Source organism: Arvicola amphibius, chromosome 1 (genome assembly GCF_903992535.2).
Source record: "Arvicola amphibius chromosome 1, mArvAmp1.2, whole genome shotgun sequence".
Taxonomy (NCBI): domain Eukaryota; kingdom Metazoa; phylum Chordata; class Mammalia; order Rodentia; family Cricetidae; genus Arvicola; species Arvicola amphibius.
Genome location: NC_052047.1, coordinates 2,972,353 through 2,985,705, shown reverse-complemented (window position 1 = coordinate 2,985,705; position 13,353 = coordinate 2,972,353). Strand labels below are relative to the sequence as shown.

Below are 13,353 nucleotides of genomic sequence, written 5' to 3'. Positions count from 1 at the left end.
CAAATAATTAGAACTATAAGATTCTGGATATATTAACTATTCCTTAGGCTTTTATGATACTTTGCTTTTTTGAACTTTGCTGTTTGGTATTGAATCACCTGAAATATTTAAAGATGCTAATTAATGGGTATAAAAATTTTCTTAGTCACATTGGCAGACATTATTTTCGGAGGACATTATTTATTTCAGTGTAATAGAATAAGACATTCTTTAACAGTGGACACTTTAAAAAGAAAAAAGTTTTACTTTTAATTTCTTATCAGTCAAAATGTCCTGTTCAAAATGTTATTGGAAATATTTATTTGTGAATTATTTTTCTTAATTGTTGAAAAGAATTTTTTTCTAATGTGGGCAGTCTGTAACTGCAAAATAGTCTGCCTAGAGTGGCTTCAACTGAACCAGGCTAGCAGTTTTCGGTTTCTAAGAAACATTTAAGATAGATTTTCACTTATGTTCACTTTTGAAGCAAGTTTGAAGAGCATATTGTAATAGTAGAAGTGTTCTTAAAATCATGTCCAGGTTGTTTACTGGCAGCTGCTGCTTATATCCAAAACACCGTGCTTAAAAATTGGGGCACCTTGAACTACAGTCTCTTATGTAGTAAACTAGACTAGTTCTAGTTTACTGTTGATATTCCTTGAGACTTACACTAATTAAACAACTACAGGTCTTAGGACTGATCATGTTTAATAACCTTAAGGGGGTCTGTTTTTTTGAGATATAAAACTTAAACTAGTTAGACATTTGAGATCAGTGTCCTTCCTAAACTGAAGGACCTGGGTTCCTGACGATGGACTCGAGGGGTGCTTGTTTTCTTTGTCCCTGTGGTTTAGAGTAGAGTGCAGTCACGAGAGCCAACAGTTCATACTGTCCTTACATAGTGCTTTGAAGTGTGCAGTTGGGAGGGATAGTATATGGCTAGTAGGCTTCAGAATTAAGTAGTATCTTCTGTTGAGCGACCTGTAAATCACTGACTAGTGTAACATCATTAAATGTTTTAATTTATCAGTTATTGCCCTCTTACATTGTGTGTTGTGCATGAACTGTCTCTATAGTTATCATTCATCTCTTGCGTAAGTGTGAGCTTTTTAAAAACTGTTGTAAGGTAATAAGCAATTCTGTAATCCATGTTTTGGATTTGTGATAAGTAAAATGTTTTTTTTTTTTTTTTCTGTTGAGACAGTGTGCTTACCTTTTAGAGTAGTTTTTAATGTGATAATTTCTTGATAGGAAATGCTTTTTCAAATAATTGAAGGCCTTATAAAATGCATTCTTTCTCATCTGCTTTGAATATTCATATGTAGAGGGTACATGTTGGTGGTCTTTTACTTTTATGTTCTATTTTACATGTTTATTCTTCTAGATTTGTTAGATTTGCTAGTCTATCAGTATTTAAGGATTGGCCTTGGCTGAAGTTTGGCAAAATGCCAAACTATAACCTAATTCCTCAGCTTTGATTACTATAGTCATAATGAGGCAGTTTTGTGATATAGATTATTGAGGTGCAAAGGATCACTCAGTATCACAAAGACCCCCCTCCCATCTATACAGTCTGTGTCCCTAAAAAACCAAAATGTTGTAAATGCTTTGTAATTGTCATTATTAGGGAAGAATTTAAAAAAATTTTAATTAGTTGGTGAACTTTAGCAATATCCTTTTCTAAGACTAGGGCTGGGCTTTAATTATTAGACAGACAAATTAAGATAAAATAGAAAAGCTGCTAAAAAGCAGAGTTTAACGCTAAGGTTAACTGAACTCAATTTATATTTAGAACTGACTCAGATAGCTTTCTGTCTGGTCTCATGTTGGACTGCCCAGCCCTAATCAAGTGTGAGCAGACGCTGTGCAAGCCACTCGTGTAAATGAATTTTAGTGATAAATGTCATCTGATAACTTGTCTTTTGAATTGTCTAACATTAGTAAGCTTACTTTTGTTTTTTCCCTCACTGTGCAACTTTTCCAGGTTTGGACCTTATGAGTCTTACGACTCCAGGTCTTCTCTGGGTGGGCGAGATCTGTACAGATCTGGCTATGGTTTTAATGAACCCGAACAAAGCCGCTTCGGAGGTAGTTATGGTGGTCGATTTGAGAGCTCCTACCGGAATAGCCTTGACTCTTTCGGAGGTAGAAACCAGGGCGGGTCTAGCTGGGAAGAACCTTACTCCCGTTCAAAATTGAGGCCTGGGTTTATGGAGGACAGAGGAAGAGAGAATTACTCTTCCTACAGCAGTTTTTCTTCACCCCATATGAAGCCTGCACCTGTAGGCTCTCGGGGGAGAGGAACGCCTGCTTATCCTGAAAGTACGTTTGGAAGCAGAAACTATGATGCTTTTGGAGGACCATCAACAGGCAGAGGCCGAGGCCGAGGAGTAAGTACAACAGAATCTTTTCAGATTCTTTTCAATAGTCACTCTTTTAAACCCTTTCAAGACCATGGTTTTCAATGAGAACAAACACTGTTTGTCCCAGTGTGTTTTAAGTGGAGGCTGAGTCATAAAGTTTTAGGTTGGCTGCAAAAGTTTTTCCAGCACCTCAGAAAATAAGTTGCAGTGTGAGATGATTATTCATGAAGTTATGGCAAATCTCCCTTTATGAAAAAGGTGAGGATATTAGGTTTGGTCTAAAAGGGGTTAAAAGGAGTTGCATTTTTTTCTTGTAAACACTAGCAGTTTTGCTGGTGAGATAGCTGTTGGATTATTGTAAAAGGTAACTGAACCCTTTTTGAGCTTTGAGTAGGTTAAAGGTGCAATGTGTAATAAAATATTTACCCTTTGTTAGTAAACTCTAGCAAGTAGAATCCCTTCAGAGTTCATGTTTCCTGTTAAACACACAAGAGATCAAAAGTCAGTGGTAGCTCAGGGCAGCTTAGCCATGTTTGCATGGTGGAGTTGGTGTGTGTAACAGACAGTGGAGTGAGTGATCTGTGGTAAGCAGTGGTTTGCTACCTTGCTCTCTTACTGTATGTCCTGTTGGTGATTGTTTCATTTCCCCTAACTCTATTAAGAAAGAATCTTTTATTTGTATATATGTTTACAGTTGCTTCCTAGGAAGTGATATTTTGCAAGTTATTGCCTAACTGGATAAATATATTGGTCCATAGGTGTTTAATTTAAAGAATATACATTGTAGCAATTATGCCCTGTGGTCTTGGGTAACTTGATAAATTTTTACCTAGTAAGGGTGCATAGATTACGGGATTATATAGTTTGGTCATATAAATATCATTGTATATTTATATTTTTGTAATATAAGATGTTTTTTCAAAATCAGTTGTGTTTATTATTCTCCTTGTAGAAGAAAGTATTCTGATAAAAACTGTAGTAGGGCATGTGTTTTTGCCTTTGGTCATCAGTGTAGTTTGTCTTATTTGTGTAGAAATTTTGCATTTTTAGTAGTCACTCTTTACATACTTAAAATGCATTGCACCTTTAATATTCATAATGAAGATTTTTCTGATGTGTTCATATAAATTACCTGGAGACATTTATGCAAATCTAGGTTAGATAGATATTTGTAATCAAATATTAATGTGTAAGCAGCAGTTTGGTCCACCATACTTGATGATTGCAGGTTAATTAAAAGTAGCTGGAGTACTAGGCTTTGGGTTTTGAAATTGAAAATACATTCTAGTTTGAAAATTTGGAAACCCATTTAACCTATTCCATGCTGTGTAATAGTTTGGGCAAAGGATTTTTTTCTTAATGAGGATTCAGGTATCAATTTTGTTTTCTTGATATAAAACTGAGTATTCCTGTACTTTGTATTTACCATTCTATTCTGAGTGGAGTTCTCTTTCCTTCTGTTAGCCAAGTAGATGAACCGGTAGGCTCTTCTTTTAACCTTCCTTGTACAGTTCCCACTGGGTCCTTCTCTTCAGATTATTCCTCAGTCGTTACCTTCTGAAAGAAAGATTAGCAGAGTACATTTCTGTGACTATGACCTCTTGGTGTAATGGACTTTGTTAATGACAGGAGAAGAGGAAGGGACACAGAGTCCTTTGCTGGCCTGACTCTTGGTCTGGGGTGTGGGCTGTCCCCTGTCTCTCGAGGTTCGGATGCGAGCGGAAGGGCAGGTGCAGTTCTTTCTCTGAAGTGTGTCCTGGAAGGCTGCATGGGTGTGCTTTAACTCTCCTCTTCATACGAATGTCCCATCTCGCTTCTCATTCCTATTTCCAACAGGCAGAAACCCTAAATCATTTCTGGATCCTTTTTACTTTACACTACAAATATGATCATCTTTGTGTATCTTAGTTTTAAGCAAGGTTTTAGTAGAATAAAAGATTTCTTTTAAGGTCTTTGATGGGAAAACATCAAGTAGGAACTCTGAAGAGGAGTTGTCAGAGCTGTACAGTGGTGACCCTCTGACAGGCACATGGTGTTGTTTATGGTCTCACAGAATTCTGAATTGTAACAATTAAAAAATAGGACCGACCTAGCCACCTCTGTAATACTGGGAATACTAATGCATTGGATTTGAGTTCATGTAATAATTTATACATTTTTATATGTGCTTTCTCAGAGAGGACATGTAAAATCCAGTTAAGTTCCTCAGAATTTTCAGGTGAAAACTAGTAACTAGATGACAAAAATTTGCATTAACCCATATTTTATCTTGATACTATGCTAATGTTTCTTGATTTCACAAATTTACAGCATATGGGTGATTTTGGAAGCATTCATAGACCTGGAATTATTGTTGACTATCAAAACAAATCTACCAGTGTGCCGATTGCTACTACAAGAGGAATAAAAAGAAAAATGATGCAAATATTTAATAAGCCCGGGGGAACCTTTGTCAAGAAACCTAAGCTAGCAAAACCTATGGAGAAGATGAACCTCAGCAAATCACCTGGTAAGTAAAAGCCACTGTTGGCTGTGGCTCAGGGCACTTCGCATTATAGAACACGTGATTATGATGTTTTAGTGTTCATATAAAAAACTGCATAATAATTGTAACTGAAAATTAGGTCTGTGAATCCCCTTATATAGTTATTAGTCAGTTGTTACTGTTCAAATGTATTTCTATATGTGTCTATGTATGTATGTGTATAATGTATGTATATGGGCATGTGCACGCCACAGCACGCCTGTGGAAGGTCAGAGCAACTTGAGGGAGTTATTGCTCTCATTCTACCTTCTAGGTCCCAAGATTGAACTCAGGTCATCAGGCTTGGTAGCAGGTGTCTTTCCTTGCTGATCTTGCTTGTCAAGTCCCAAAATGTACTTTTTTTTTTTTTTTTTTAAAAAAAAAGATTTATTTATTATGTATACAACATTCTGCTTCCATGTGTGCCTGCACAGCAGAAGAGGGTACCAGATCTCATTGTAGATGGCTGTGAGTCACCATGTGGTTGCTGGCAATTCAGGACCTCTGGAAGAACAGTCAGTGCTCTTAACCTCTGAGCCATCTCTCTAGCCCCCCAAAGGTACTTTTAAAATTAATGTGCACTGGTTGGAAAATGAAAACGCCGTTTCCCATATCACTGGTCAGTTTATTTTTCTCTAATTTGTGTGTTGGAACCTTAATTACTCCCCTCCTGCTAAGGTCTGGGTAATCTAGAACTTGCTATGTAGACCACGTTGGCCTTGAACTCACAGAGATCCACTTGTCTGCCTCCTGAGTGAAGGGATTAAAGATGTGTGCCAGTATACCCATCAAAATGTATTTTTAAAGGCTTTGCAGATAATTTTGATTCAGACCCCTTTCTTGGATGTTATGTTTATTATTGGAGGGGTATTTATGACATAATGTACAAAATTCTCTGTATCATGACAAAGGCAAATAATTTTTCAAATGCTTGGCACTAGGTAAAACTATTTCCTCTAGAAAATGGTTTGCTTTTTTAGTCTTCTGGAGATGAGATCTCTTAGAATCGTATTTCTGTTGTTACAGAGTGTTAGAAAGTTCAAGCCCGTATGAAGATGGTAATAAGAGAATTTTTGACAGTACTGAGAGAAGTGACACACTAGTAATAAGGTTAAAAATCCACAACGTCATGAGCTACAAACAGTGGTGAAGGAAATTAAAGGAAATCTAAATTAAGGGAAAGCTAGACGAGATTGGAAGGCATATTGTCCAGAAGGTATTAGCTTCTGAATTTGGACTGTAGCATAGCCCTCAGGCTTTGGACTGACCAGGGACTCACACATCACAGTCTGCAGTCTTAGCTCAGAGCAAGGACAGTTGGGACAGACTGGTCCTGACACAGTGACTGTGGAGCTGTAGGAGAGAGTTGAGAAATGGGAAAGAAGCCAAACAAGGCTGCTGGGACTGTGTAGAGGAGGAGAGAACAGTTCATGCCAGTGTTGGACTAGCTGACTAGCCTCATACACAGTTAACACCAAGAACTGCTTCTCAGAACAAATCTCAGAAGTCTCTTAGCAGAAACCATAGGCAAGCGTTCATGATTTTGGATTTAACAAGGAATTTTTACATAGGACACCAAAAGGCATGAACAGCAGATAAAAATGAATAAACTAGATTGCATCAAAATTAAAATTTTGTGCTTCCAAGCTGCCATTAGTAGACAGTGAAAAAAATTGTGTGTGTGCTGGTGTACCCTGTCATCTCAGCACTTGGGAGCCTGAGGTGGGATAGTGACTGAAGCCAGCTTAGGAGATAAGACTGTTTCTTCTACCCTCATGAACTGTGTATCTGAGAAAGGACTTGTATTCACGGTATATAAAGAACTTTCAACTCTAGGCAGTGGTGGCGCACTCCTTTAATCCCAGCTCTTGGGATGCAGAGGCAGGTGGATCTCTGTGAGTTCGAGCCTGGTCTACAAGAGCTAGTTCCAGGACAGGCTCCAAAGCTACAGAGAAACCCTGTCTCGAAGAATCAATAAAGAAAAAAAAAAAAGAACTTCAACTCGCAAAAAAAAAACAAACAAAAAAAACATAAATAACTGAAAAATAGGCAAGGGATATATGCAAACTTTCTTCAAAAAGACATATAAATAACCAGTAAGCTTATGTAAAGCTCACCAAAAGTCACTAATTAGATAAATACAAATAAGTGCCACAGTTAGATGATCTGTGTCCTCCAGGATGGCTAGAATAAAAGGATTGAGTAATCAACTTTAGCAAGTCTATGGAGAAATTGCTTTAGAAAAAAGTAACTGATTTATTCAGGGAGAGCTTCTGGAAGTCATAGGACAACTTGGTGGAGTTGGTCCTTTCCTTCTACCTTATTCCTTCTTTAGAACATGGGCTCTAAAGATAAATTCAAGTTGCCAGACTTGCAGAACAAATGTTTTATCTGCTGAGCCATTTCACTACCTCCTTCCCCCTCCTGTTTTGGGGATGTGGTCATGTACTGTAGTTCTGGCTATCTTAGTATTTGACTATTTAGTCTCTGATATGGCTTCCAATTTAAGGTGGTTGTTTTTGTTAGTGTTTCTATTGCTGTGAAGAGACACCATGACCATGTCAACTCTTGTAAAGGAAAACATTTAATTGGGGTGGCTTACAGTTTCAGAGATTCAGGAGCACAGTGGTGTGCAGGCAGATGTCCTGGCACAGAGAGTGCTGCGTCTTGCAGGCAGCAGGAAGTTGACTTGGCAGTATCCTGAGCGTAGGAAGTCTCAAAGCCCTCTCCCCACCCAGTGACACAGTTCCTCCAACAGAGCCACACTTTCTAATAGTGCCCACTCCCTATGAGATCATGGGGGCCAGTTATATTCAAACTACCACAATGGTCAAGCTTTGGCAGCACAAACACTAACTCGGCAATCCTCCCACAGTAGGTCCTGATGATTGGAATTATAGACATTTGCCAATGTGCCTGGTAGTTGTGGAGATATTTCCACACTTTTGTAAAAATATGAACGGGGCATGCACTTTGAAAATCTGGCATTCCTCAGATGATTAAACTGAATTATATGTCTCCTAGCTAAAGCTAGCAGTTCACATAAAAGTATATATATTTATGTGCTGAACGTTTAGGCCAATAATGGATTGCATATACAATAGTATATACAGTGTATCTTAGGTGTCTTTTAGACTGCATCAGCTAGGTTTGTTTATGTATATTTTATTGTTTGCATAACAAATTATCTTTTCCAGAAAACCCTGTTGTTTAAGTGATAACTATAATTACAACGAATAACTATTTTTAAAGTTGTTTTGGTTAAAGTTTATAGTTTTCTTAAGTTCAGTTTGAAAAATTGTTTGTATTGCAATGAACTTATTTTGTGTTCTCATCGAAGGAATTGCTTTAAAGAAAAGTGATGATAGTAAGAATTCTTCCCAAAAGGAATAGGGGAGCACTAAAGCCTAGAATAGTTTCCAACTAAGTAGGTTTTAATTTAACTGACAGTGTGTTTGATTTTCAGCATTTTTGTCTCCATTTAAATTAAGCATTAGTAAGTATATGCAATTTGATAAAAATGTTTTTTAAATTGTTTTTCCTTTTTCAGGGTACCTTTTTCAGACTTATTTATTTTAAATTTTATGTGTGTGTGTGTGTGTGTATACACATACACATACACACACACACACAAATGTATGAGTTCTCTGTGTGTATAACTGCACACCAGAAGAGAACATTAGATCCTACTACAGGTGGTTGTGAGCCACCATGTAGTTGCTGGGAATTGAACTCAGCACCTCTGGAAGAGCAGCCAGGGCTCATAACTGCTGGGCTATGTCTTCAGCCCTATTTATTTTTATTTTATGTGTGCGGGTATTTTTCTCGCATGCATGTCTCTGTACTGTGTGCATACCTGGTTCCCATGGAAGTGGAGTTAGGGATGGTTGTGACCTGCCATGTGGATACTAGGAATTGAACCCAACTGCTTACCTATCTCTCCAGCCCCAGATTGTTAGGTGTTAATTGTGAACTAGTGTTTACTGAATGCTTCTTGTACACGGGCACTGTGCTAAAGAGCATACACACACTACTTAGTATAATTTTCAAACTACATTGATAGGGGGAGTTATGTGTGTCAAACTCTCTACAACTAACAAAACAAAATCAGACGAGTGATAGGATTCCCACAAACAACTAGTAAGTAGCAAAGCCAGGATTTCTTCTAAAGCTGCTTCTGTGCCTAGTGTTATAATGATAACAGATTTGCTTCATATCATTTTCCCATTTATTATTTATATTAAATTATTTTTGAGTATATATATTCCATACTGGCCTTTAGCTTGCTTTGTAATGGAGCTCTACATGATCCTGCTTCCACTTCCCAGGAGCTTGAAGTGTAAACACAGCCATTGGAGCTGGCTTATTTATTTTGTGTTACGTGTTTATATGTGTGTAGTGGGGGGAGGCAAGTCGTACATGTGTTCATGTATGCGGAGACCAAAGGCATTAGGCACCTTCCTCAGGTGTTTATTTATTTTTGTGAACCTGGAACGTACCAATTTTGGTTTGATTGTTTGGCCAGCAAGCTCCTCCTCTGTCCGCCTCTCCAGTGCTCGGGTGACAGGTGTCTGTCACCCTGCCCAGCTTTTTAAGTGGGTGTTAGGGTTCTAAACTTGGGTCTTTATGTTTGTTTGGCAAACATTTTACCCATTGAGCTATATCTCCCCAGCCCACCCCTTTATTTGTGTGTGTGTGATGTATATGCACGTGTGTTATGCATATCTACGTGTACATATTCAGATAGCAGAAGACAATTGTGAGTTTCTTGCTGTGTCATTCTTTATCTTTTTTAAAACTTCTTATGATTTTTTTTTGTGGATTTCACATTATGTATCCCAATCCACTCATCTCCCGTCCCTTTATATCTGCTCCTGCAACCCCCCCAAAAGACAAGCACAAAAGAAAAATCTTGTCACAGAAGCTGTAGTGTGTCATAGTCAGTCACACAGTATACTCTTTAATCCATATATCTTTATTTGCAAATACTCATTGCAACGAGTTATTAATCTGGTTCAAGGCCTCTGGCTTCTGCTACACTATCAACATTAGATCTTTACTAGAACTCCTCTTGGCTTCCTGTTGCCCTGTGTCATGGAGCTCCTACAGCTTTGGATCTGCAGGACCAGCCACTTGCCGTGCTCTGGCAGTTCATAGATGGGGTGGATGTTGGGGTAGGTTAACTCATAGTTCTGGATTGGACCTGGGTTGTGGCTGAGTTGTTAGCTTGCCAGCTCCCCTGCATCCACACTGTCAGAGTCAGCTTTGGGGTGCTGTGGGCGAAGTGCAGGGCCCACCATCCAGAGAGCTGCAGGTGGCAGAGGAGGAACAGGTGCCTAGTGCTGCAGGCATTGAGGGTGGGGCCAACTCTGTGCAGCCCTTGAATATCCACATAGTTCCGAGTAGCAGTCCAAGCCAGGGATATCCACATGGCTTTTGGTGGTGATGTGGGCTGTGGTCATGGACACAAACTTCTGCTTGCCACATGGCCATGGACCCAGACGTAGCCCTCAGCATCAGCTTAGACTGGGACTTACCATATCCCCAGGTGACTTCATGGGATACTCATTCTCTTCACGCTGTCCTCTCCAGCCTCATGTCTTCAAATCGCCTCTCTTCATAGTTGGTGCTCAAACTGTTGTGCTTCTCTGTAGACGAACTTTTCTTTCCCGCTTGTCGGTTTCCAAATAACTGACACTGAGACTTAGTGTTACTTGTAAATTTTTGGTCAATAACTCTGGCTTGTTACTAGCTAACTCTTACATTTAAAATTAAGCCATAATTCTTACTTATGCTCTGCTGTGTGGCAGTACCTTCTTTCAACACAGGATGTTCATCTTGCTTCTTTCTGTGTATCTCTCGACTCCTTTGACTCTGCCCTCTTTCTTCCCAGTGTCCTTAGTTTGGTTGTCCCTCCTAAACTTGGGTCTGACTACCAGCCAGTCAGCTTTTTATTAAACCAACCCGAGTAACACATCTTCACACTGAACAAAAGGATTATTCCACAGCACTCTTTCTCTCTTTTCTCCATCCCATACTTATACACCGTGCCACACACTGGGTATCTTCTTCCTGCCCACTCTACACTGTTTGTGTCTGCATGTATCCTTGCAGGCCAGAAGAGCACACCAGATCTCATTACAGAAGGTAGTGAGCCACCATATGGTTGCTAGGAATTGAACTCAGGACCTCTGTAAGAGCAGTCAGTGCTTTAAACCTCTGAGCCATCTCTCCAGCCCCCAGACATTCTTATTTGAAGTAACATAATTAGATTTTTTTTTAATATAGAGAAGGTTATAGTAAAATCTGAATGAAGGTGTTCAAAGGGTTCAAAAGTTATACAGATAACTTTTTCTCTGTAGCTTTGGAGCCTGTCCTGGAGCTAGCTCTTGTAGACCAGGCTGGCCTCGAACTCACAGAGATCCACCTGCCTCTGCTTCCCAAGTGCTGGGATTAAAGGCGTGTGTCACCACCGCCCGGCCAGATAAACTCTTATAAAGCACTAAAATAACCTAAGTATTTAACTTTAGGGTATCAATTTTGTATAATTTTGAATCTCATACTGCATACATAGCAAGTGCTTAATAAGTAGTTACTTACAGTCAAGTTCACAGTTTTGAGAAGTTTAAGGGTCAAATAGATATGATTTTTTTTTTTGAGTTGGAGTTTCTTGTAACCTAGTTACTTCAAACTTGCTATGTAGTTAAGTATGACCCTGAACTTCTGATCCCCCTGCCTCAGTCTCATGAGTGTTATAAACATGTGCCACAGCATGCATTTATGTGGTTCTGGGGATTGAATTTAGGGCTTCATGAATGCTAGGGAGGCATTCAACCAGCTGAGCCAATCCCTAGCCCAGTAAGGTACTCCCCTCACCTCCGCTCCACATCCTCTCCCCCCCCCCCCCCCCCCCCTCTCTCATGTTTGTATGTCTATGTGTGAGTATATGTACATAAGCTCAGGTGTTGACAGAGGCCATAGGCGTCAGATTCTCTGGACCTGTGGTTATAGGCAGTTATCAGCTGCTGGACGTGGCTGCAGAGAGTTGAACTTGGGTCTTCTACAAGAACAATATGTACTATTAAACCGGGCCCATCTCTGCAGCCGCAAGAAATAAGGTACTAGTTGTACCAGTTCATACCCACTAGGATGTTATATAATGGGAGCGGGTGGGGAGGAAAATAACAAGCATTGGCAAAGATGTATAAAAATAGGCACCATTCCACAGTACAGGTGGATGTACTAAGAGGTATAGCATATTAGTGTTTCTTCAGTGAATATATATTCAGACAGTGGAGTACTGACACATGGTATAACTAATATAACTTATGTCTTAGAGCTGAACTGATGTGGGAGGGACTGTCCAGGGGCCACAGTTACTGTCTGAGTGTGAGCGTGTTCAGGAGCTCGGCAGTGGTGTTGCTGACACAACATGGCAGCAGTGTTCACACTCCTGAACTCACACATAGTTTGAGCGGGAAGCTGTTTGTTTTGCCTATTGTCCTAGAATAAATAAAAGAGAAAGTTGGTTTTATTTTGGAATTCTATAGCTACACACTTCAAAATAATTTAGGACGACCCTCACAATATAAATGTGAGTTTTTCCTTCCACCCAGGACTGTTTTTGAAGTTGGAGTTTTATCTGAGTCAGGCTCCTTCAGTGCTTCTTAAAGTGTGTGAGGTATTCATGAGTTTTAGGCTCTATAGATACCATCCATTTTGGTAAGGATAAGCAAAATATGAGCAGATTTAAACAAAAATACGTAGCAAGTAATCATATAGAAATGAAGCAAATAAAGAATCACAATGTATTAAAATAAAGTTTTCCCCCCTATTGTCTTAGCAAAACCTGACCCTAGAAATGAAGAAGAAGAGAAACGGCGAGTTGAGGCTCGGCGGGAGAAGCAGAGACGTAGACGAGAGAAAAACAGTGAGAAGTATGGAGATGGATACAGGTTTGTGTTCACAGAATCAAAAATGAGGCTTATTAAAAGACAGTCTTCTAAGCTGGGTGCCATGTCCTGTAATTGCTGCTTATGAGGCTATGGCAAGAGGATTGTTAGTTTAGTTCAGACTAGGCTACACATTAAAACCCTATTTCAAAAGAAAAGTTTCTTAGAAATGGCAAATATATGAAGTAGAATATGAAAAAGTTGTAGTCAATGGGAAAGATTTACTAAAGGAACAAAGAAACGGGGCTGGGAGTACCACAGAAGGTCGTGTTTGCCTGTGATGTACAGAGCCCCATGGGAGCTGTTCACTACTCAGTGCTGCACCGGCCAAGTGTGCTGGGACACACCTGCCCTGCAGGGCTGTGCACAGACGTAGTGATGTTCTCGGCTGAGGGCTGTGCACAGACGTAGTGATGTTCTCGGCTGAGGGCTGTGCACAGACGTAGTGATGTTCTCGGCTGGGAAAGCTTGAGTGCTATCAGTGTGTGTGTTACTTCCAGTAGAGGTGCTGGAGACAGTTCTGAAAAACATTAGT

General features: G+C 39.6%; 1 protein-coding gene across 4 annotated transcripts in view; it reads left to right on the top strand.

The window, feature by feature from the left end:
* The window catches only part of LOC119809939 (DBIRD complex subunit ZNF326-like), a 37,652-nt gene that overhangs the window by 7,417 nt on the left and 16,882 nt on the right, over nt 1-13,353 (top strand). For 2 of the 4 annotated variants that reach the window (XM_038323180.1, XM_038323187.1), the window contains 2 exons: nt 4,653-4,851; nt 12,710-12,821. In XM_038323180.1, coding sequence (XP_038179108.1) covers nt 4,656-4,851; nt 12,710-12,821 — 308 coding nt within the window. In that variant the 5' untranslated portion in view covers nt 4,653-4,655. Of the gene's footprint in view, nt 2,370-4,652; nt 4,852-12,709; nt 12,822-13,353 lie in introns of all 4 variants that reach the window. The other 2 variants (XM_042054784.1, XM_038323175.1) reach the window with 2 other exon arrangements.